Source organism: Volvox carteri (genome assembly GCF_000143455.1).
Source record: "Volvox carteri f. nagariensis unplaced genomic scaffold VOLCAscaffold_21, whole genome shotgun sequence".
Classification (NCBI taxonomy): domain Eukaryota; kingdom Viridiplantae; phylum Chlorophyta; class Chlorophyceae; order Chlamydomonadales; family Volvocaceae; genus Volvox; species Volvox carteri.
This window is the reverse complement of record NW_003307564.1, coordinates 645,583-669,603: the sequence shown is the minus strand read 5'-3', so window position 1 is coordinate 669,603 and position 24,021 is coordinate 645,583. Positions and strand designations below refer to the sequence as shown.

Genomic DNA, 24,021 nt, shown 5'->3' with positions numbered 1-24,021 from the left:
TCAAGAACTGCACACACACTGAAAGAATGGTAGCACTATGGATTGGTTTGTTGCTGCGCTTTTGCAAACTTTAGCCGGCCAGTGAGCTTGCTGATGTCCGCTGGCCTAGTAGGCTTCCAGCATTGCTTCGGAGGTGGCGGGGAAGGGGTCGGTTTTAGCTTGCCTGAGAGCCAACCGACGGCCGGGCAATTGAGTTTTACACCGGGGATATAGCCGTGGGATGTCCAACGCCCTGGAACTGAAAGGACTTCAGAGAGGGCAGCTTGCCGAGAGCGTCTTTCGATGCTGGCTGCTGTCTGGCGGTCTTCGAGCACAGCCTTCAAGGCTATGGGCCTTCCATTTCTATTTTCCCTCTATAGGCCTAAAACGCTGTGTGTACCTCTACAAGGCGTCCGGCGGTTCAGGCGCTGTGTTGAGCAACAGAGGGGACAGAGGCCCCTCACGCCCCTCTCCTTTTCCGTAATTGAGTGCTTCGACGGTCTCGTTCGCTGGGGCTCCTGGCCAGCAGCTCCTGGCCAGCGTCAGGCCCGGCAAGACATGCACACACAAACCTGCGGGACTACGCATGCATTCCGGCTGAGGCACAGTGCTCGCACACACTTCCTACAGGTATTTTATTGCTGCAGACGCGCAGGCTGGACTATCTCCACGCCACAGGTACGGCAAGTACGACAGGCGTGTACTGGCGTCTCATCTACCTACACACGTACATCTACGCACAAAGCAACCTAACAACGCTCCCTTTCTATCCAAAACGCATTTCTGCGTGTTAATGTCATATCTAAGGCAAGGGCGTTTCCCTGCCTGCTATGCTATTCCTGGTGTTGGTCCTGCCGTACAACAAGCGTAATCATGTACTGCTGTACTGCTGTCGTACTTGCAGCAGCAAATCATCTCGCGGCCAGGCGTTTCCGTTCTCGTGGAGGCGCTGCAACTCCTCAAGGCCGTAATACGAACGGACACCGGCAGCCCGGGCATCCGTATTGGATTCCGGATCCAAATCGGCAGGATCTTCATCACCGTAACGTAATAGGACTTCCGTATACCTGTCCATCGTGCGTGTACGGCATCATGCGGGATAGTCGTACACACACATACACAGGCAAGGCCGCCGGAAGCGGGACCGCGGGGACCCCAGGGGGGGCGGGTGAGGAGGTAAACGCAGTGGCGGTACAGCAGTGGAGGGGAGGGGAGAGAGGGGTTTTGATGGGCAGAGCGGTGGGTCCTAACCCGACACGGACGGCAGGGCAGTCAGCAGATGAGGCCAAAGGGACAATTATAAGTTCCAACGGTGAATCACCTGGGAAAATGTGGAATGCAAATCTCGACAACAACTTACTAAAACTGTAAAACCCTAAGTTAAAACCTTTAAAACCTTTTCCCTTTCCCCTTCCCCTCCCAAGCTCTCTCCCTGCAGAACTCCCTTCATCTCTAGGACCAGCGGTTGTTCATCCTTCCCATTCTGACCCACTTGCACGATTGTGCCGTACGACGGTACGACTGAAAGAAGCGAATCTCCCGTACAAGCGGCACGCACAGTTGTCGGCGCTCACAGCTTGGCGTATACCTGGCAGCGAAGGGTTTTCAAGGGGTTGAGGGGTCTAAATGGTGGGAGGGGAACAAAACGGGTTGGAGACAATTACTTGGCCGTACCTGGCAGAACGGCAGCACATTCAGAAGTTTGATAATCCTTTCTTTATCGCAACCTTTAGTCCGACAGGACTCCTACACCTATACACGCACGGCCCACTTTCGCAGCGATGTTACTTTTCGTCCGCCTTGTTTCTCCCCCCTTTGCCTTCCCCCCCTTTGCCTTCCCCCCTTTTGCCTCTCCCCCTTTGCCTCTCCCCCCCCTACATATTGTGTGCATCTCCATGCACCCCACATCCCTACCTCATCTTTTTACTGAGCTCGGTAAGCAGCCTAAACAAGTAACACAGGCGCGCCGCGCGGTTGAGGTTTTGGAGCGCGAACCGCCGACCCGCCTCAGCTATCCGGCGTACCTGTTCGTCGTTGGACTTGGCCCAGGATATCACCTGTATGTATGTATGTGTGTGTGGGGGGGGGGCCAGCAGAGGGGGATTATAGCACAATGATGAGCACAATATTAGTTTTAGTAGTGTAATGGTTATAGTTATGCCTTCAGAAGCAATGCACGTGATGATGGGTGGTCTTGTGGCCACCAGGGCTTTAGCGTCAGAGCGGCAGGGTGTGATCAGGCTGGTGGTATGGTGGTGGAGGCGGTGGGGGGGTGCATCTTTTTTTACCCGGACGGCCCGGGAAGAACTCTTGTTGCCCTTCGAGCCCGGGGTTGTTCAACACACCGCACGCGGGGGGGAGGGGAAAGCCCTCCATGTCACAATTATATCTTTCTTCACGCCCACGTTCTCCCCCCTCCCCCCACATACACACAACCAATCAACCCGCAGTTGTCATCAGTGCCATGTCATCCCAAAGGACGTCGTAGACACGTACATCAAGAATGTCGTTGCTCGAGTTGACCATGTACGGCAGGTAGTGTTCGTACGGCTTGATGGCATCGTAATAAAACCCGAACCGTGTAGAAGCTGCCTGCCGCACAAAAGATATCATGGCGCAGAGGAGGTTAAGACGAACCACTGGCGAGTGAAGCGGATGGGGAGGGAAGACAGGCAGGGCGGGGCCGAGATACCAGGCGGTGCGGGTATGTGTTTGTGGAGGAGAGTTTCTGACCATTACAGGTCCTCATATTCCCCTTCACAAATATCCGTAGGAGGAGATGGAGGAGGAGGAGGAGGAGGAGATGGAGGAGGAGGAAAAGGAGGAGGAAAAGGAGGAGATGGAGGAGGAGGAAGAGGAGATGGAGGAGGAAAAGGAGGAGGAGGAGATGGAGGAGGAAGAGGTAATCGGTGGGGACGGGGAAGTCTCCACCGCCTTGCCCTCAACCCCCCTGCCCTCTGCGCTCTGTCCCCCCAGGGGTCCCCCTGTCTGAGGTCTGAGGGGGTTTAGAGCGCACCTTGGAAATCTGCAGCCACCTGAGGCAGCTGCTCGGGTGCGTGTGTGCGTGTATGCGTGTCTGTGTGTGTGTCTGTGTGTGTGTCTGTGTGTGTGTCTGTGTGTGTGTGTGTGTGTCTGTGTGTGCGTGCATGTTTCAAGGTGGAAAGATGTGTGTATGTGCAATTTCAGCCCGGGTTGTCGATCTGTCGTAAGGAATGCCCTGTGCTGCTGTGCAACTGATACGCAGGCCGCCCCACGGGGCAGAGTACGGCAGCAAGGATGGCAACCACATGGGGTGTGTGTACCCACATCCGCGGAAAATCCGTGCATAATAATGTTTGCCGTACCTTGAATACGGCAGATCCGAGCAGCAGGTACTTATCAAACTTAGAACTTATCGACCAGCCTGCGATATGTGCGCACGGAAGGGGAGAGGGGGAAGTGTGTGTTTATCAACCTTAGGTTGCGTGTATGTATGTGCGTGCATACTGGGTGGGTGGGTGGGGCCCGCCGTCCTAAGCCGTATCCAATACACACACACACAAACGCACACACACACACGCACACACACACACGCACACAAACACACACACGCACACAAACACACACACGCACACAAACACACACACGCACACACACACACGCACACACACACACACACACACATGGGGCAGCCCGCTGCACTAGCGCACGCGGGTGCCCCCTTTCCCGCGTTTTCTTCAGTCAGATTCATCAGTTTCTACAAAGGTAAAACACGCGATTAAGATATCTGCATAACTTGGATGCACATATGGCCCTGCATTACTACACTACTATGAAACGCGCACACCACCCCACCGTCGGTTGAAACAATGTATTTATACACGTTTTGGTGCGCCAGCGGTACGGGTCTTGCTCGTCCAAGGTCGTACGTATCCAGCAGGTCCGGATGCGCCTCCGCCAACGACACCAGGTGCGACCGGGGACACTTCATCACCTGGACTTGATGTACGGGGTACGGGGTACGGCAACAATATACAGCAGCGATACAGCAATACACACCAGAAGCGAAAGTAGCTAAAGTAGCCTACTTAACAGTTAGAGCAGCTCACCAGCAAGACATCCCCGGGGACCACTTTTAACACAAACACACAGGGTTTGCACATCAACTGCTTTATCCCTGTGCCATGTCTGTGTATATGTATGTCTGTGCTTTAACGTTGCACCTAATGGATATTTAGGGTCTTTTTACACACTCACACACACATACACATACATACACACTCACACTCACATACAAACACATACACATCCGCAGCGTTAATTCCCCCTCCGCTTAGATAAAACGCGGCAGCAGGGGCGGGTGCTCAGTTATCTGGGGAAACAAAATTGCCTTACTGTGCCTTACTGTGCCGCACTCGGGCGCTCACCTCCTCTATTAATGCACGCGCGCATGTATGCTAACCCAAGCGTCCCCCCCCGCATACAAAGAAACAAACATACATACAAACGTGACGTCCACCTCCCACCTCTCCATCGGCTGTTTTCATCCAGGGAATGTAGTGGGTACAGAACGTGTTCCACCGACCAAATGCCACCTGGTCGGGGCCCCCGGAGGAGGGTGAGGAGGGTGAGGAGGAGGGTGAGGAGGGTGAGGAGGGTGAGGAGGAGGGTGAGGAGGGTGAGGAGGGTGGGGAGGGGCAGGAGGAGGAGGGGCAGAGAGGGAGGGAGGGAGGGGGAAAGGGGACGGTCAGGCAAAAGTGAGGGTTAAATTAAAAAACTAGTCGAGCAGCTGCAGAAATGAACACACTTACACACATACACACGCACCTCGTTCCTGGCACTCCAGGAAACAGATGCCAGCGGTTCCAACTGGGACTCGATCGCATCCCAACTATCAGATGGACACCTGCTCGGGAGCAGCAGCAGCAGCAGCAGCAGGGCGAGGGAGGGGAGGGGGGAGAGAGGGAGGGAGGCAGGGAGGGAGGGGGGAGGGGAAGACGAACCACGAGCGAGTGAAGCTGCTGCCGAGGAGGAAAGACCGATGCGCGATAAAGGGGGAGGGGGGCAGAGGGGGAGGGTGTCGTACGCAAGGAGGAAAGGAAAGGAAGAGGGAAAGGGAAGAGGGGAAGTCACATCTCACAAGATACAAAAACGCCAAAGCCACAACTGTCGGAAAGGGGGAAGGGGGTTGTTGACGAGAGGAAATTGACCCCACCGAGCTCTGAGCCAGAGACAGGGGAAATCCGGGAAGGAGGGGAAGCCCGCGATCAAAGTCCGGATGGCGCAGCACGCAACGGAAACACCCCTGGAGCGAATTCAGGGGGAATGTCGAGCAATCAATCAAGTGTACTGCTAGTTGTTGACATTACCGAAGTGCCGTACTCGACTGTACCTACCTTCTTCCCCGTGTTTGGTTTTAACTGTTCCCCCCAGTCCCCCGAGTCCCAAGGTCCAGACAGGAAACACACGGGGAAGAAGGTAGGTACAGTCGAGTACGGCACTTCGGCAATGTCCACAACTGGCAGTACACTTGAACCTCCAAAGCATACACAGCAATACCCCACCTTACCTGTATGCCCCAGAGTACGGCACCACCAGCGCCGCATTTTCATTCCACTTGCTCCATGCAAAAATCGGTGGCGTTTCACCGGTCGAGGAGTACGACCACTTCGTCGTACCATCTGGGTTGATTTGCGTATAGGCTGGGGCGTTGTCACCTGGGTACGGTTGTGAGAGTACGGAATTTCGGGAAGCTTAGATGCCGTACGAATTGTGAAACGGGTGATGAAAGAAGCGTTGCCGCATTATAGTGATATGCTGGAATGACAGACACCGAAATAGTGGGGGGTTGAGTGGTGTCGTTCTTCTGTCTATGACGTGTCAGGGAAACCCTAAAACCCTCGTTCCCCTTCCCTCTCTTATAAACGTTTCCACTTACCAAACCAGTACGTGAACTCCACATCCGGGAGCCTGTCCAAACCGTCAACCGCCAACCACCAAGGGAAGCAGTACAGCCACTCAGCCAAGAGTGAAGCCAGACATTTATCGTGACAGACAGGCATGCAGACCGACAGACGGGCAGACAGGTAGCGCGGAGCGAAAAGAGACGCAGAGGCAGAGATGATTAGCGCTATCAGCAAATCGGGACAGAACGGAGTCGTACGACACAAACACAAACACGGCGATGTGAGACCCCGGGAGCCGCATACCCACACACGCCTCTCCCCCGACCTCGGGGGGGGAGGGGGTTCCGTTCGTTGTGGCCTTCCCTCCCACCCCAGGGCCCCCGCATACATACATACATACATACATACATACATATGCACAAACAAATACATATACGGAGTGCATATACATACATGTGTCTCCTTCCCCGCTTCGTTACCCCCTGATCTCTCTTCCCCCAACCTGTCCTCAACCTGAATCTTCCCCCCCCCGCCCCAATACACATCTCCCCTCGCCACCACCCGGGTTGGCAGCTTACTCCCCCTAAGGATTTGAAACCCACACTAAAACCCACACTACCACTCCCGCAGCTGCTTTCACCGCCCGACCACCCACCCACCTAAACACCTGAGCCGCAGTTGCCAAAGCAGACGAAAGTAGGTACGACACGGGTGAGGGGCAATGGAAATGAGGTCCCACGTGGAGGGCGGAAAGGGAAATGGAAGGGGCGATGAGGACAATGCAGTACAATAAACCCATGTCCCCCTCCCCTCCCCTCCCCTCCCCATACCACCTCGCCCGCCCGCCCGCCCGGCCACCCCGGATTAGCGCACCAGCCGCCATGCCACAACCGCATCCGCGATGATGGGGGCGCGTGGCCGCCAACAACCACACATACACATACACACACACGCACCCCAAACCTTTCCCCGGGAAACGGGAACTGTCTGTGCAGGAGGGGAAAGGAGAGGAGGTCAAGTGGATGTGTCGGCGAGAGCGCCATCACTTGTATTCGCAACGGAGCTCCAGTTCTACATCGCTCCCGCTCCCGCTCCCTAGCGCCCCTTACCCCCCCACCCCCGGCCCATCCCAGACAGTCCTTAATTTCCCGCCGCCCACCCCCTACCTGACTAGCCTCGTACAACTCCACCAGGAATCCAATAAACTCAAAATATGGCCCCAGATGATCTGATGCCACCAAATTGTTAAGGTAAACCACCCCGTCGCGAATGAGGAATCGCTGCGGCTTATTGCAGTCAGGGCAGACATCTTCACGGCCGGCTAACAACCCCCGCCCCTGCTGCTGCTGTTGTTGCTGCTGCGGGTCTTGTTGCTGCTGCTGCTGCTGGAAATGCCGAAGATGACGGCGCCGACGACCATTGCCGTTGCCATTATCACCATCATGGGGCGTGGTAGCAGCAGCAGCAGCATCGGCAGAAGGACCTGGGTCGCAGAACTTGCAAACCGACAGCGTCGCGTCTTCAGAGATGCCCTTATCGCCCCAAAAACCGACGTCCCGCTGGATTCTGCAGAGCAGGAGAACGGCATTGTAATGTTGTGATGGTTACAAGGATTATTCTACGTTAAACGGTGGCGGCAGATTCTGGTAGGTAGTTAAAGTAGTTAAGGTAGTTAAGATAGTTTTTAAGGGTCTCGATAGGAGGAGATGGTTATGGGGGTGGTTGTGGCGAGAATGAGGAGGGAAAACACGGAAGTGAGGAGGAGGTGTGGAGCGGAGAAAGGGAAGGGATCATTGGGATCAGGGGATTGACTTGGGATGACGGGATGGGGGATTGTGATCGTTGCTGATCACGGGAGACGGTGTGGACGATGCTGGGGGGCAAGAAGGATCGGCACCACATGAGTGGGGAGCAACTTGTCGTTGACGGAAAAGAGAGCACCTCCTAGTTCAACCCGGCCACAGTTCAAAGGTCCGGCAGTGTTGGTCTACTAATCTAGGATCATCTTTTGCCCATCTTGGCTCTGGTCGCTGACGTCGATGAGTTGCTTTGGAAGATGGCGTGCTGGACTAACGCACCTTAGCTCCAGGTCCGGGTGAAGCTCACATTGCGTGAGCTTCGAACGCTTCCACGAACCACTTATATGTTGCAGTTGATAAAGAATGACGAGCAGAAGCAGGAAGGGTTTAGCTCGCGCAGCTTCCATTGATTAAAAAGCAAGTGCCAGCAGGCCTCTCATGCGTTGACTGAATAAGATTCAGCAGTGCAACTGTAAGATATATGGTAACCTCTGTAACATCGGGTCTGCTGGACAGTTTACAGCAGATGGCTTGCATTGAAGGTACGAGCATAGCCTCTTCGATTTGGTACAATCTCAAGAGACAAGTTTGAGTCCAAGCCTATGGCTTGGTTAATGAATCAGATATTATATTAACCTGCTATCAAATACGTTATGTTACAAGCTCGCGAGAGCTCGTAAGGCCCAGACGAGCCATGGACCGCGAGTTCCAGCGTAGCCAAAGGAAAGAAAGAACAAATAAGGAAAAAGAATAAAGGATTACAAGCCCCAATTGCGATAAAAAACAGTAACTGGAATAAGCGACCCCATGAGTCATGCTTACTTCAACGTGCGTTGTCTCATCCAGATGTTGTGTACGATCTGCGCAAGTCCGCGCTGATCATCTATCTCCATCACAGACCTCATATTCACGGGCTCGATGTCAGCCTGGCGTACACCTAGGTTGATGCGTAAAACCCCGCCGTATGCTTGTACTATGAACTGCGTGGTTCCAACAACGTTTACTCGGATTTCCTTAACGTTTCCACCAGCTTAACACGAGGACCGTCCTCTGATCGGCCTAAGAGATGAAAATGACATAAAAATTCCATGACAGCTGTGCCCACGGATTTAGTGGGCAGAGGGTGGGTCATATTTCATGTTTAGTTCGTCCACAGCCTGTTCACAGGGAGCTGTTCGTTCACAGACCTCATACCAACCCAGCAGCACCAGCCCAGTCCAACCTAGATAGATTTCCCAAAGCCAGCAGAGCCAGCCCAGACGATGTTCCAAACTCATAACCAAATTTAATGTGTGCATGCAACGTCACGCACATGGCACCGTCCTACAGTTCATTTGATAGCACTGGGAATCGCAAATGTGTATCTGGTACTTCATGATGTGAAATGCTAATGCCGCAGTACGGCCAGTAGTACAACTTTTGCATGATGTCAGCCGCCTGTGGCCATTTTCTAACTGCCAAATTCTGATGAAGGGTATGAAGTGTATGAAGATCATGTGGGCAACACGTCCATCCACATTGTCTTTACAAGGAAGAACTGTCCAACTTTGGGCCCTATGAGCTGTCGATTGCAAGCAGGCGGGATCCACAAGTCGTACATCGATCCCTCTTCAAGGGTCGACTTTGCCATTACACTATTGTGCCTGTGTCTGTAGTCCTGTTTATCATCTCGTTTCTGGTCGAGAACGCCTGTAAAAAATGCTCTGTACGTGAGCATCCATCGCTGTCGTGCCGAGCTTCACGATTGCTCACAAAGTAATAAGGCAGCAGGGGCTGCCGGTACCCACCACTGGATTGATTGATCTTCTGGGCTCTGGTCTGAATGCTTCAATGAGCATAATACAGGACTTGATTCCAGGTTTTCGCCATCACAGTTCAGGGTAGGTCACCATCTCATATCACATCATATCAGGATAGGTGTGCTCCGGAACCAGAAAAGGTTCCGTGCTCCTGTCTCCCTTAAAACTGTATTGTCATGGCTCTGCCGATTCTGACGTGCTTGCTGACCGTGCTTGGAATGATTGAGGCGGGAAGCGGGGAGACCAGCTGCAGCTGCCAAGGGCCCTTACACTGCAGGATAGGTGTGCTCCGGAACCAGGAGGAAGATTCCATTACCATTAATGACCGGTCACCGGGCCATCAGATAGAGGCTGGAATGCGTCAGTAAGGGTCAGTGCTAGTAGATTAGATACCGTTGCATTTAACATCTAATCAAGTAACCGCTTACACATACAGGGTTGCGCGCCCTCGATCGAGCAGGAGGGGAATGTGGCCCCGCGCTCACACCCCTCTCCTCCCGCTAGGGGGAAAGTGTTTCGGCAGTCGTTCCCGTTGGGGCACGACGGGGTGTCCCTGGCCAGCGTCAGGCCCGGATCAATGTGTAACATATACGTACACATACACTGCACATATACACACACCCTCTCTCGCACACACATGCACATACATGTGAACACATACACACATACACATCGTGACAGCACATGTATACAACACACATATACATATGTGCACATACATAGATATACATACACATGCACAAATATACACTCCATATACCTGCATAAACATTGTCGTCGCTTCCTTGTAGCAATCTGCTTGCTAACAACATCAAATCATTGAAGTGCAAACATGTACCCTCCTAGCGTATCTTCACCTCCTGTGCTACATACATACATACAGCCACATGGTAATCCAGTACGTAACTATAATCCAACAAAACTAAGTTTGACGCATCTAGCGTTCTTGCAGGATGATAACATAGGCTAACATTCAATATACAACCAGGTTAGGTTAGGTCTACCCAGGAAACTGCTGCGATTTGCGGTATCAGGTCCGGAGTTCAGTGCTGAACTCTCTGTCTCTACGGAGGATGAGGATGAGGTGATCATGAAAGGATGAGGGGAGGGATTCTAGGAGGCAGAATCAACCGCCATGGACTTGCAGTTCGTATGGTGTAGTACAGTGTGGTAATGGTGGATGGTGCTGTAGGGTGTTCAGTCCGAGATATACGACAACCCAAATGTGTGTGCATGCAAACATCGGCTCAGAAGTCTCCCACTCTGTAACAACATCAACAAGGACAGCCACCAGGCGGGAGAATCGCCGAAGATTGCCTAGGGATAGCCTAAGGTCGCGCATGATTACCTAAACCCATAAAAAGGTTACGAGGTATGGTGTGCGCAGAACACATACTCAGGCATCTGTGACATACATACCTAACAAGAACCATGGTATGAGATAAAGCCGCAGCAGCTGCTGCAGGAAACTCGCACCGCACATTGACAAATGATGAGACCAGGCCTGAAGAACACGCATTCGATTGGACTTCATGCCTGTAACAGGAATGGGGGATATGACTTATGTAGGTACGTATGTAGGTACGTATGTAGGTACGTTGTAGGTACGTATTCATGGATTGATATTATAAAGATAACTAGGTATGCTTGCGTTTTGCTATGTGAAATCGATCGGGGACATCCTCACATCCATCGAGTACATCCCATTCGTATCCAGTCCTCAGGCACCAAGGCTCGGTCGAACATCACTTTGCTTCAGCACCCCGCACAGCAGCACAACAGCTAGGGCACGACCCGGTGCACGAGTGTACAGCGAAACGACAGAGTTTGTCAGCCTCTGTTCAGTGCGCACGCGGCGGGTACGCGGCGGCTACCCTGCACACCCTTAACGTATCCATGCTGTTATGCTCAAGGGGATGATTAAACACCTTTACTCGAATAAAACGAAACGTTTGTGTTTAAATAATAAAGGGCGCCACAATTAAAGTAAAAGGCGCCTGTAGATTAATTTTAGTCCATCCAGCCAGGGAAAATTCGCCAACGACTCCGTAACTCCAAATAGATGGGGGAGATGGGGGCATGTATTGTGTGGATGATTATGGCTGGTCGTGTACGTGTTGCACGTAAAACTGCCTACCGATCCATCGATTGTGAGACGCGCCGAGGAGAAAATAAGCCCTCCTTGCTGGTTTGCATTGAGAGGCGACGGAGATGCGTGGTGATGTGCGCAAATAAAAGCCAATTACTTGAAAATAAGTAGTACATAAACACGAGTTCTACTCTCGATAACAATCCCATGCTGCTATGTCCTCATATCACTCGAGCGCTACGGCGGTACCCCACGCAGTATCCACGTAGATACTGTACCCTAACCTGCAGGCTCGGGTACAGGGAACGAAGGAAAACGCAGGATAATATGCGGCGGGAAGCGCACAGCACAAGGCGTAACAATTTTTTTATTAACATACTCTTCTGATTATGTTTATATTTCTACGTGCTTTAGATGATACTTGTGCTTGCATGATGCGCGGCAACAATCGACCGGCTGCTGAGAAGTGCGTCGGCATATGCCGTATGCTATAATACGTATGCTATATACTTATGCTATAATACGTATGCTATAAACGTATTATAGCGCCGAGCGGAGCGGCGATGGATCGATGATACATGTGGCCTAAACTTAAACGCGTGTCCACCCAAAAACGAAACCGGAGGAAAACTTCAAAAAACGCAACTCCGAGAATAAGGTGTAGGGGCAGAAAATTTGGCGATCAGGCAGAGCATGATCTAGTAGTGTTCCCTCATCCCCCTGAACACCTTCCGCCCGAAACACCACTGCTAGCTAACGCACAACCGCGCACGCTTCTTGGATTTTATAGCTATACACGCGCACACTTCTTGGATTTTATAGCTATACACGATGATAATAATATTGCGATAAGCGCATCTATATGTCATTTCCGACGCCGCTAAGCTCTGCTTGACGACCATGTTATGACACATAACATCCTGCGCAGGATGGATGCGCTGCCTAACTTCGCCTATGCATATACAGGCGTGTGCCCTTACCGCCCGTTCTGCCTTTTAATCGATCGCGTGTAACACCAGGCAAAGAGCGCTTCTAAAACCCTAAGCGCGCTTCTATTCTCCTGACCATCATAGGGCCTCCTCCTGTGGCTCGCATGGGCTTTTGCTGGTTACACCTTGTAAGCGAGCTTAACACGACTCAATGTGTGGCAAAAGCACACGCATCACAAGTAATAAGCACCTACCTACATATACCTGATAATAATAATCTACCTACCTGCCTACCTGCCTACCTGCCTAGCTAGGCCTACATACTTGCCGCCCCTCTGACTAGCCTGACCTAATCAAACTCAGGATGTACAGCAGTTCTATAGCTATATAGCTAAATCGATATATACCTACACTGCCTGCTCTGTCTGCTCGGCCACTCGACCATACGCCCGGCCTCCATCCATCACTAACACAAACAAAAAAGCGAGAGCAAGAACGCTTATGATGCTACTGCTACTTCATCTACCTAGGGCGGCCCCTGATTGGTAGCCCTCGCTAGTACAATACGTACGAATCGCGGTAAAAGATAGTATGAGGTATAAACGCATCCCTGCAGCAACAAACAGCAGCGGAAGCAGAAAACGATATTGCAAGTTGTGATGTGTGCGCAGACACAACGGCAACCAACCTACAACATCTGCAAAGACATTTTAGACACTGAAATTGCGCCGCAAAAAACCAGCTAACAAGTACTTGACCTTCTAATCCTGTCCTATAATCGTCAAGAACACCCTTTGCGGGGAAAAGCCGCTTGCAATTGTCATCCAGCCGGTTGGAGTCTCCTTCTTCGACCCATTGTGTCTTAATTAGGTTTGTCTCACTCGTTTTTGCTTGTCAGTCTAAGTCACCCAAGAGAAAAAAGAACCTGCTGGGAAATCCGGTGCACCCAGTGCATATGCCTGGCGTGCTGGCGGCTGCCGCGGCAGCCGGGGGGGAAAGCCCCTACTTGTAAACACACTAACCAATACCGACCAACAGCTAACCTCGCTAACAACATGACGTACCAAAAGCTCTGACCAGCGGCACCTACTCTACTCCTGCCGACAACTTGCCTGCACAGCTCTCTTCCCATTCCTTCCTTCTCCATCGCACACTTCCTGCTGCTGCTCTCCCCACTTCTTTGTTAATAATGCCTTTTGTGCTCCGACGCAAACAGCCAAGACTGGAATTCCTAGCAGCCACAATAGCAGCTGCAAGCGCCTTCTAACGTTTTCTAGCCTCAAACATGCCGTATATACGTAACGGGCTCGATCATCGTCATTACCTATCCAAACTCCCTTAGGCAAGGCACCGACCAGCCGCAATCCGCTACTGCCGATACGAGGGCCCCTACCCACACCCCACAGCCGCCAGTAGCTGCCGTCACAGATCAGTTCCATGTACGGCACACACAAATACACACACACTGCACACACACAATCGTACGACATGATCCTTGGGGCGACGTTGGCAACGCAGCACGCCACAACATGCCGCCATCTCTGCCGTCGTCATTGCAACATCACGCACACGCACACGCACACGCATACACACACACACGCATACACACACACACACACACACACACACACACACACACACACACAGAGGCAATCGTCGCGTAACGGCAGCACCCCTGGCCACCCCTTCCAGTGCCAATCCGGATCAAATCCTCTTTGCACGCTCGCTTCTCCACACCGTTGGAGGTATGGTGAATCGCGATAGTCACATACGCAATGTGCGATGCGACAAGATGCGATGTTGCAAGTGGTCATCGCACACAACCAAAAAACGGCTCTTGATCAACTGTCTGACCTGACTGATTTTTCTATCGCGTTGCTCCGGCCCAGACAAGAATTGTATGGCTTTGTTGCTGAATTCCTCAATTTGTACAACCTTGAAGGTTCCCCGAAAATGGCAATACCACTCCAAAACGTGACCAAAAAGGAACCCGTACAACTAACCCGAACTTATCCATCAATGACAACATCGGCTGTGACCTTTCAGAGCAAGGTAATGAACTCCAACGCTAAAGGACGACATACTGTCCCGCGCGCTAGGACGTACCATTTCCTTGAGAGACAGACAGACAGACAGACAAGCATCCAGACAGACAGACAGACAGACAGACAGACAAGCATCCAGACAGATATACAGACGCAAAGGGAGGGGGTGGGCAACACTTATGCGATGGGAACGTAAGCAAGCGCGGCGATGAAGGGAGAATAATGAATCTGGCAAAGTAAGCCACCAGCGGCCCATTATCAAGACCTAGCATCGGAGGCTTAATCCCATTTGGGAAAAACAACCTTAAATCGCGAGTCACATCACTTCACATGACACCACATCTTTCACTGGTCATCTTCGGTTCGCGGCTGCTGTTTTTTTTCTATTTAGGCAGCTCAAAATCTTCACTTTAACCGTTCGGAACCAACATTTCCTTTTCGATCCAGCATATCAACAAAGCCGATGAAAAAATTAATCATCATCCAACCATCCCATGAACAAACCCACCGCCCGCCCGCCCGCCCGCCCGCCCAAATTTTAATATTGGTAATGACAGCCAGCGGGGGAAAGCTGCCGGGTAAGACGAGAAACCGTGCAGCGTGCCCTGACGGACGTAGATAACTACTGTATTTGATTGCATATCCATACATCCGTACATCCATACATCCATAATACACGCATACATACATACATACATACGCACGCACTTGAAGCAGGGACTCGCAATCTGACTAAGACCTGCGGTCCTGGGGATGCGTAGGGCGGCAAGGACTACCCATATGCTAAGGCAAGGCAAGACCTAAGAAGACCCAACGAACTTACTAACTAACTAACTATCCCTTGCCGGCCAACTAACTGTCCTTCCTTGCCAGCATATTCGATACATGCAGGTCACGACGCAGCGCTGTTAAGGGCCCCACCGATGTGAGGCCTCTGCTGCACACTGACATCGATTGTCCGGTCTATCTGGACAGAAGATGAAGTGTAAAAGTACGGCGTACGACAAGTGTACCAAAACAGCATCTTACAAGAAGAAGGCCATGTGCCATCCTCTTCAGGGCATGAGGCGAGCCCCGTGCATTCGCCGCCGCCGTGCATACACACGCACGCCGTCATGCAAGCCAGCCAGCCAGCAGCTAAGCGAGGATGGAGGGCGGTCGCCCAATCGAAGCTGTCCTGGCCGTGGGGGCCCCCCGCCAAAAAATAAAGGGCATCCAACAGGGGGCCCGGCAAAGGTGTTGCGCTTTCATCGCAGACACAACACCTTAGCACAGCGGTGTTGTCGTGTGCGCTGTGCTGTGTTCATGTCATTATCCGTTGGCTTGATCCCCGTGACCCACGGGTTCCTCACTTCCAGCATTGTCCTCACCCCACACCACCCTCGTATTCAGATGGTGACGTTTCCGTTGGAATGGGACATGGGCGAATATGGACGTACCCGATATTCGCTTCAAGATGCCACACCAGTAACAGCTGCACGCCATTACACTGCTGTCGCAGCCGTTGCTGCGCCTGCGCCTGCGACTGCGCCTGCGCGCCTGCGCCTGTGCCTGCGCGCCTGCGCGCCTGCACGCCTCCGACTGCGAGAGCTGTTGCAGGTATGGCGGAGGCAGCTGATGGGAAGCGTAGCGGCTGGCGGCAGGAGGCCGCCACAAGGGCCGTGTCGCTTGGCAGCACTGGCTACGGCTGCTACTGGTGCCCCTGCCCCTGCCCCTGGCGCTCGGCGGTGGCGGCTGTTTCGGCGCCTCCCGCTGCTTCTACTGATGGGGCCGCTGCTGGTGCTGCTGAAGTAGCAAGTTTTCATTCTCCACCACCCAAATGTGCTTCAGCAAGGCGATGCAGGACGACAAATTGGGCGCGAGCTCCTCAATGGGTAGACCCGTTACCGCCTGTACGGCAATCAGGCAACAAAAGCCATGTTCCCTGGCGGCGACAGCCGTCGCTCCGGGGCAGCCACCGTTCGATGAAGCCGGCGCTGGCGGCGGAGGTGATGATGGCGGCGGAGGCGATGATGGCGGCGATGGTGCAGACGGCAGCGAGGTGTGCGGGTCCGCCGTGTGAGCCAATGTTGCTGTCAACACCGGCGACTCCGCTGCCATGGCGGCGACGGTGGCCTGCTCCGCTAGCGCAAGACATGCCATTGCGACAGTGCTCTGACAGTGAAGCAAATCACAGTGGTGAAGGAGCGCCACTTCCTGTGCGTGGATACATCCGTCCGTCCGTATTGCAGGGGTGGGTGAATGTGTTGATGTGCGTGTTGATATGCGCTTAAGAGAAAAGTAGGACTTGGAGAAAGGCAGGCAGGCAGGCAGATGCAGGCAGACGCAGGCAGGCAGGGACGTATCGTAGGATAAGGAATGGAAAGGCGGGGGGTTTTGTGGTGGTGATGCGGTGGGGATGTGGTGGTGTGCATGACGGGCAAACCCCCTCCGTGTCGCAATTTCCTGCTTTGTCCAGCATGGCAGTGCAAGGCAGCGAGGCTCGCGAACCCTCAACACCCTTCTGCTCCATAGTCGCAACAGCGATCCGTTTCTCCATTATCAACACAACTGATTTGTGCTTTAAGCATGCAAGATGTTTCATGCTGCCATTCCAAAACAAAAATGATATAAAGTCCCTCCCGAATTCGTACCAGGATGCGATTCGCCCAGACCTCCAAGTCGGCATAGTGGTCAACAAGGTGGTCAACGGTCTCCGATTGGGGCAGCCCACAAGCTACAGCAGCAGCGGATGGTGCGCCGCCGCCAGCCGCGGCATTGCCCTCGGGTAGATGTAAATCACCGGGTCCAAGGTTCGCCGTAACAGAGCCAATACCAGTACCAGGGACGTGAGTCCCAGGCCGCAGCTTTCCGCCGGTGCCGCTGCTGCCGCCGGCGCCGCTGGTGCTGCCGCTGGTGTTGCTGCTGCTGCTGCTGCCGGCCGACTGGTTGTTGGAGCCCTCCGTTATAACGGAAGCAGCCTGTAGCCAGTCGTTACGGCTACTGCACTTTGTGTTGCTGCAGCTGCAGTAGCAGTAGCAGAGCAGAAAATGCTGCAGAAATGTGAGGGACGTCGGAACCCGTGTTCGCCAGTCCAGCATCCACAGCAGTCGCCACTCCATCCGACCCAGGTCCGAGCACTGCAAGCACATCGGTTGGCAGTTGGCCGTTGGTGGGTTGTTGGTTTCGGCACGGGACTTTTGAGACATGACAAATGCATAGCATCGAAACGCCATCGAAGTGATCATGAAGCTGTAAAGAATGCAAACGTGCCGACCATAAAAAACGCATCGGAGGTCTAAAAACCGGGGATACTAAAGCCCATCAATTTCAGCAAATTTCCAGGATAGAGTTTTGGAAGGATTCCCTTCAAACGCTTCAGCCATTGAAACGCTATACGGCAAGGGCTTCTAACTTTTTTACCGGATCTGCCGTACCTGGTAAAGAGGCATGCCAGTTGTTTGATCCACAGCAAGACGCACAAGCTCTGTACTGTGGAGCGGCGCGACCTGCAAAGTATTTCATTATTTTGAAACCGTATAGGAGTAAGGAGAGCTCCAGTCGAACAGTTAGGTCATTCCCACTATCCAACTACCATCAGCCAGCTACGCGTCATCCATCCATTGATGCATACCGCCACCTTGCACAAGGCAAGGTCACAGCCCAGGTGTACCCACACTTCCCCATGCAAGCTCGGCACACCGCGTCTGCGCCACGCCATCCTGAACCCAGTATAGCCCCATCCGCCGTACCTCCTCAAACTTCATGGCGACCGACACGCAAGCCATTGCCAGAAGCTGCAACATCCGCTCTGGGCGGTCGACCTGCGACAAGAGTGTGCATGTTCGTGTACGGCACATGAGCATAAGAGGCGGCTCGTTCAGTAAAAAAACATTTAGTTAAAAGGCCGCCAAGCTGGCCTGGTCTCACTCGCCTAAACCATCGCTCCAGCTACACACTCGATCTTCCCATCAGCCATCAGCCTCAACGTCAGCATCTTACCGAATATCCCGAGCTTGCTGCGACGAAACGGTCTAGCAACGAAATTGCGAGGAAAAGTGTCTCCCGTTGCAATTGTGCTGCATTCTTCAACTCCATCATCCATGCCACCAGCAGTCTTCGGTCGCCAAGAGTACTTTCAGGCCAGCCGCCGTAAATTCGTTCGGCTTCCGTGTGCTGATATGTCCATGCGGCCGCTCTCGGGTCCCCCCGGTCTGTAGGGCCAACACGGCCATGCGGGGATGCGGACGAATGGAAGGTAGTGTCGGCCGCCCACGGACAGCTTCTGGATTGTCTCGGCGCTGCAAATACTGATCTGAGAAGAAATTGTGTATCGCTAGCGTAGACTTCTTGCTGCGTTCCAAGGTCCGCTCTGCGGGTGAAGGGTCACATGCAAGGCAAAATTTACTTTCGCGTTGAAAAGGCAGTAAAGAGGAGCATAGGAAATTTGATTTTAATGTGATAGCCAAGCGTTCCGATTTTACCTGATCAGGGCGCCCACAGGGACGTATGTGTCTGCTCCCGGCAAGCTGCTCGGTTGCGCGCTGCCCAGACGCTGACAGCAGGTAGTATCGGGAGCTTCAACCAAGGTTTCAGCATCTTCATAAGGCATATCCTCGCTGCATTCAAGGCCATCATTGCTGGACGAAATGCACCAGTCGTCCTCCAAGGTGCAGGTAGGCGAAGTGGTCGACTCGTAAAAAGTCCAAGCTGGCGGTCCATCCTGCCAGGTAAACAAAAACGTCAATATGAACTTTGATATGTCTTGTCCAGATTCAAGCTGCAAGGAAAGCGCAAGCAGCCCGCGCACCTGAGCCCCGCTCTCGACGACATACTGCAATCTTGACATGAGATCGTTTATTAAAATGAGAAAATAATACTGAGAATTTTTTAGAGCATAGGAAGTGGAGAAAACTGCTTAAGAGGTGTTCCGGATTTGGCCACCCGCAAGGCAGCCGTCGATGTTATTACGAGCTTCAGTACCAGCCTAAAAGCTTGCCTTTAATTTCCATAAATCAGAGCTCTAGTTGTAATTTGGGTCCCTCTACAATGCGGCCGCCGTTTCCTTACGGCATGTCGTACAGCGCGACGGCTAGAAGCCGGCACAGGTCAGGACTTAAATTACCCCTCTTATGGATTTGAATATCAAAGCGGACATCTTGGCCGTTACGTGCAGTCCCCCCCTTTCATATCAATCCATATAAGCCATGCCGTCGAAAACCTCGATGACGTCTTCGACACAGCCATCCCACTAATTCAGAGTCCGAGGCACATCTTCAACTTTTGCGTGATTATGTTTTTGCGGATACCAAGGTGCATAGGAAATGATCGTTTTGCACGTTATCGAGGCGAGTCATAGCTCGAAGTAGATATGGATTAATGCCACGAGCTCGGAAATGTAGATACGTTTGCAGACACATATCATCTTTTTTTGCTAAGGGGATGGTAAGGCCTCCTAACCCTCCAGAGAACTAACACGCAATGGAAACCCGTACCATACATTTAGTACCGTCAAGACATAGCTTCCGGGGAAAGCGCAGGTCATGCTAACGCCATGGCCCAGCAGTAATAGCTGTCATTTTGCAAGGCAAATGATCCTTAAAAGTTTTGCGTAAAACAGGCCAAGTGGGACAGTGTTGTGCTATTTAGGATATGCCCTTAAACACGCATCTTGCACGAGAAAATTTTTGAGGAGTACGGAAAATTATATGCAATGCCCAGGAGCGACAAGTTAATGAAAAATTCTCCTTAGTTGTGCATCTTGACACCTGAAATAAAAGAATAACCCAAGCTTAAGAATTCAAGCAACGTGTACTGCGCTGGATGGCGAAGTCAGACGAAGATGCGTTTTCCCTTTTGCTAGCGCATTTACAGCTTCCGTCCAACTCTTGCAGTAATTTGCACTTTTTCAGTATTCGTTGCGCATTATAAAGCATTGTCTACGCTTGCTTCAGGGGCACGAAGACCTTGCCTCGAGTGCATTATAGCCTAGACTGGAAGCTTTGCCGGGCCCAGCATGCACGAGCATTTTCGTTTTTTCGTTGCTTTAAATCGCATCAACGTATTACTATTCCTTTTTTTGCTTTAACAAGTTATTCCAATGGCCTTCGGGACTTAAAACGCCGTAACTTTAGACACATGCCATAACCAAACGAAGCTGGGGGAATTTGACCATCACCGCTGAGATCTTAATTTAAATTCCGTACTCTTACATGTTTAATCGGTCTTCGCTGTATTCTGTCAGTGTCTGATAAAGCTAACTGGCTGCTGCCAAAACTGCCAAAACCACTACGGTAATAATGCGAACCACTACGGCGATGTGAACGCATCCACATCCAAAGCCATCAAGAGCTTACTAGAGCACGCACATCACGCACCTCACGCACATCACGCACGTCACGCACCTCACGCACGTCACGCACATCACGCACGTCACGCACATCACGCACGTCACGCACGTCACGCACATCACGCACATCTCGCACATCTCGCACCCCACGGACCCCACGGACCCCACGGATCCACTACCCCTAAACCAACCAACCAGTTAATTGTGACGCCGCACTTGTGTCTTGAGTAGGCGATGTTCCATTGTGGCATGCATCAGTCAGTATGACGTACGACAGCTGAACGCCATTACCACCTGGCCATTTATAGCGGCTGCCATGCTGGACCGGGCGGGCTGTTCGAGAAGGGGAGTTTGTGTGTGAGGTACACTTTGAGGAGGGTCCTTTTGATATGTGTGTGTGTGTGTGTGTGTGTACGGAGGATGCGTGATGCGGGAGGGAAGTGTGCACGCAAGGTCGAATGGGCGCACGTGCAGGCCAGGTTGATTGCGTGGAATGAGGGCGGCGCGCGGTAGATGCACGCACCTGAAGCGAGAATGGGTGGGTGGGTGGGTGGGTGGGTGGGTGGGTGGGTGGGTAGGGAATAGGTCTGCCTAGCGGTTTCCTTTCGTTACATAAACGGTACCCCTCCTTGTGTCCTTTGTTCCCAGCGATTAAGTGATGTTCTTTATTACAGATACGTACGACAGGTACGGCAGGCACGGTAAGGCAAGAACAAGCATGAAACAAGCGTTACACCGTCTGCTCGATTGAGCACTAGACGTGCTACGCCTTCAAGTGCTAATACTGCTCTGCGTGTCTGCGCTCTCTTCTGTCCTTGATCCGTCGTCCTTCAACTACCTGCACGCCATTCGTGCATTTAGGCCATGACTTGACCGCCATATGGGCCTTATTGCCATATGGGTGCAAAGGAAACTAACTGCATTCGCTTTTGTGGACAGCAGTAGCGCTACGTAAAGGTGCCTGGCACATACCAGACTGTTGTTTTACGGACACACGCACAATCGTCTAGGCATGCCACCATGCACAAGCCGGGGGGGAATACGTGTCCTTACATGCACATGTATCGTGCACGCGCATGCATGTGCGTCGCATGCACAAGTGCACATGCGTATTTTTTGGGTTGGTCCAGGACATGAGGCGTAGCTGGCTATCAGGTAGAAAGGTCATGTAATGTGTCATGCAGCACATGTACGGAAAACTGAGAAGGTAAGGTCAGGTAAGGTCAGCAGCAGGCATGATCTTGCCCTGCTGCCGGGCAAGAAGAGTAATAACACTTACGACAGCAGCGAAACCCAATGTGCACTTGGACTTGGAGCTTACTTAAAGGTATGTAGAACTAAGATTCCAGGATATGGTTCGTTAAGGTGGGTGCATCTATTTGGATGCCACCGTATTGTTCAGTTTCCTCGGAAATAGCGTGGACACTTGTTGCACCAAGCAACTAACATGTGCAAAAACGCGGCGAGCGATTGGACAAGCAGCAAAGCGGAGAAGCTGCTGATAAGTAGTCAGCCGCAAAGGACATGCATTCATAATGTTATCAAGGTTATGCACAAGGCTCAAGTGCCTCAAAAAGTCTCTGTTTTGACGTGCGGAGAGATAAGCGACGAAATAGTTTCCATTTTGGCGCGCAAAGCTTTAAGCAAGCAAATACCACAAGATTATGCTATGAGTCCGGCTTATGCTTGCTGGAAGCCTTTGGGAGCGAAAACGATTACCGGCAAATAATCTGTCGAGCGATTCGCCGACGCTGCGGAGACTGGCGGAGCGACTTCCAGGACGCTACGCTCGCGAAACCCTCGCCGCCCTTCACCGCCGCCCTCCTCTGCAAAAAGGTTCCAAACAATTCAAGGGATTCACCTACATCCCGATGCACACAGCTCCTGCATTTATTTCCCTTTATACGCAATAGTCTCGATAGACTCTACGCACAGCAGCTCATCACAAGCATGCCGCAACAAGTCGAGTCGGGATTTCTGTAACAATCCAAATAGCCCAAAAATCCTTTACCCAACTCGCCCTTGCTACCCTTGCTCGGTTTTCTTTTCTCTGGGTCCGCTCCTCCGTCATGCATGGACAAGAATAGATTGTTAAACTTGACGTCAGCCAAGGTTCCCCATAACTTACGGGGCGGATGTACGTCTTTGCCACTCCATCGTCTCAAATCGCGGCTTGGAGAGCCCACTGTTACTGGCTGGCTAACCGGGGTATGGTAACCTCGCGGTAGGGCAGTGTAAGCAGGGCTGGTGCTGGTGCTGCGTGCAGCAGCAGTTTTTAATCAACTCGGACAAGGAACCTGCAAGGCAGGCGACCGGCAAGAGCTGAATTTCTATCCCTGGAGGTCAGAGCTTACCTTGATTCAATTGATCAATATGTAAAAGGGTGACTCCAAGTTTGGTTAAACTGGCAAGACAATTTTTCTTAGGGGCGAGGTCCCCGCCGCCGCGCAACGGCGTACCCATTACTTAAGGTGTTGTACGGTCGGTAACAAGGTTTATCATTGTCTAACGTAACGCCAAGCACCATGCGACCGTCACCGCGTGTATGGCGTGTGTGCTGGTGAGGTAACAAAACGTAAACGCCACCGCAAGCTCCGGCATGTGTCCAGTATAAGTAAATTATTCGTACGCAGTCGTACACTGGGAAGGGGCTCCGTCGCGCTCCCGACCTGCTGCCGGAAAGCGCAAGGGCTTCTCACTTCATCAGCGCCTTGGGTCCGGGCACCAGGCAATAAAAACTTTATTGCGAAAGCTAAAATACATGCTCCCCAAAAAAGACCTGCCCGTGTGTAGCTGCCGGTACCTCAAACCAGCACCCGATCTTTACTTCCCAACCCCAAGGAAGTCAATGCATGTACCTGTTCCGCCATATTACAATCCGGACGCGTGCTGTAACGCTGTTCCTAGCAAACGCCATAGCGCAGGCGTACTTAGACCATGAAATGGCATCGTGCAAGCTTTGTGCACCAATTTACTCAGCTACGGCTACCTAGGACATCTTTGCAGGATTGCATTTGATCACACGGGTTGCGCAGCTCACACGCACACATACATACATCACACATACACCACTGCTATTTACACCCAGACATTGTAAGGAGTAGCGAGAACAAGATGGGTGCAGCTCCTGCCCGCTGAAAAGGCCCCTGAAGATGCTGGGGCGGAGCG

General features: G+C 52.4%; 2 protein-coding genes across 2 annotated transcripts; both read right to left on the bottom strand.

Annotated features, from left to right (window-relative positions):
- Positions 1-850: 850 nt before the first annotated feature.
- Positions 851-8,070, bottom strand: VOLCADRAFT_91464 (uncharacterized protein; the record flags this gene model as incomplete). The annotated part of the gene is made up of 15 exons (XM_002950907.1): positions 851-1,046; positions 1,472-1,567; positions 1,894-2,036; positions 2,476-2,618; positions 2,996-3,014; positions 3,324-3,382; positions 3,814-3,952; positions 4,485-4,553; positions 4,786-4,864; positions 5,528-5,675; positions 5,897-6,088; positions 6,821-6,851; positions 7,031-7,092; positions 7,348-7,430; positions 7,943-8,070. 15 exons carry the CDS (start codon positions 8,068-8,070, stop codon positions 851-853), a joined length of 1,587 nt encoding a protein of 528 aa, XP_002950953.1.
- Positions 8,071-15,891: 7,821 nt separating this feature from the next.
- On the bottom strand, positions 15,892-19,353 carry cycd4 (D type cyclin; the record flags this gene model as incomplete). The annotated part of the gene is made up of 9 exons (XM_002950906.1): positions 15,892-16,158; positions 16,338-16,721; positions 17,159-17,241; positions 17,509-17,644; positions 17,942-18,013; positions 18,257-18,328; positions 18,507-18,876; positions 18,989-19,227; positions 19,315-19,353. 9 exons carry the CDS (start codon positions 19,351-19,353, stop codon positions 15,892-15,894), a joined length of 1,662 nt encoding a protein of 553 aa, XP_002950952.1.
- Positions 19,354-24,021: the final 4,668 nt, after the last annotated feature.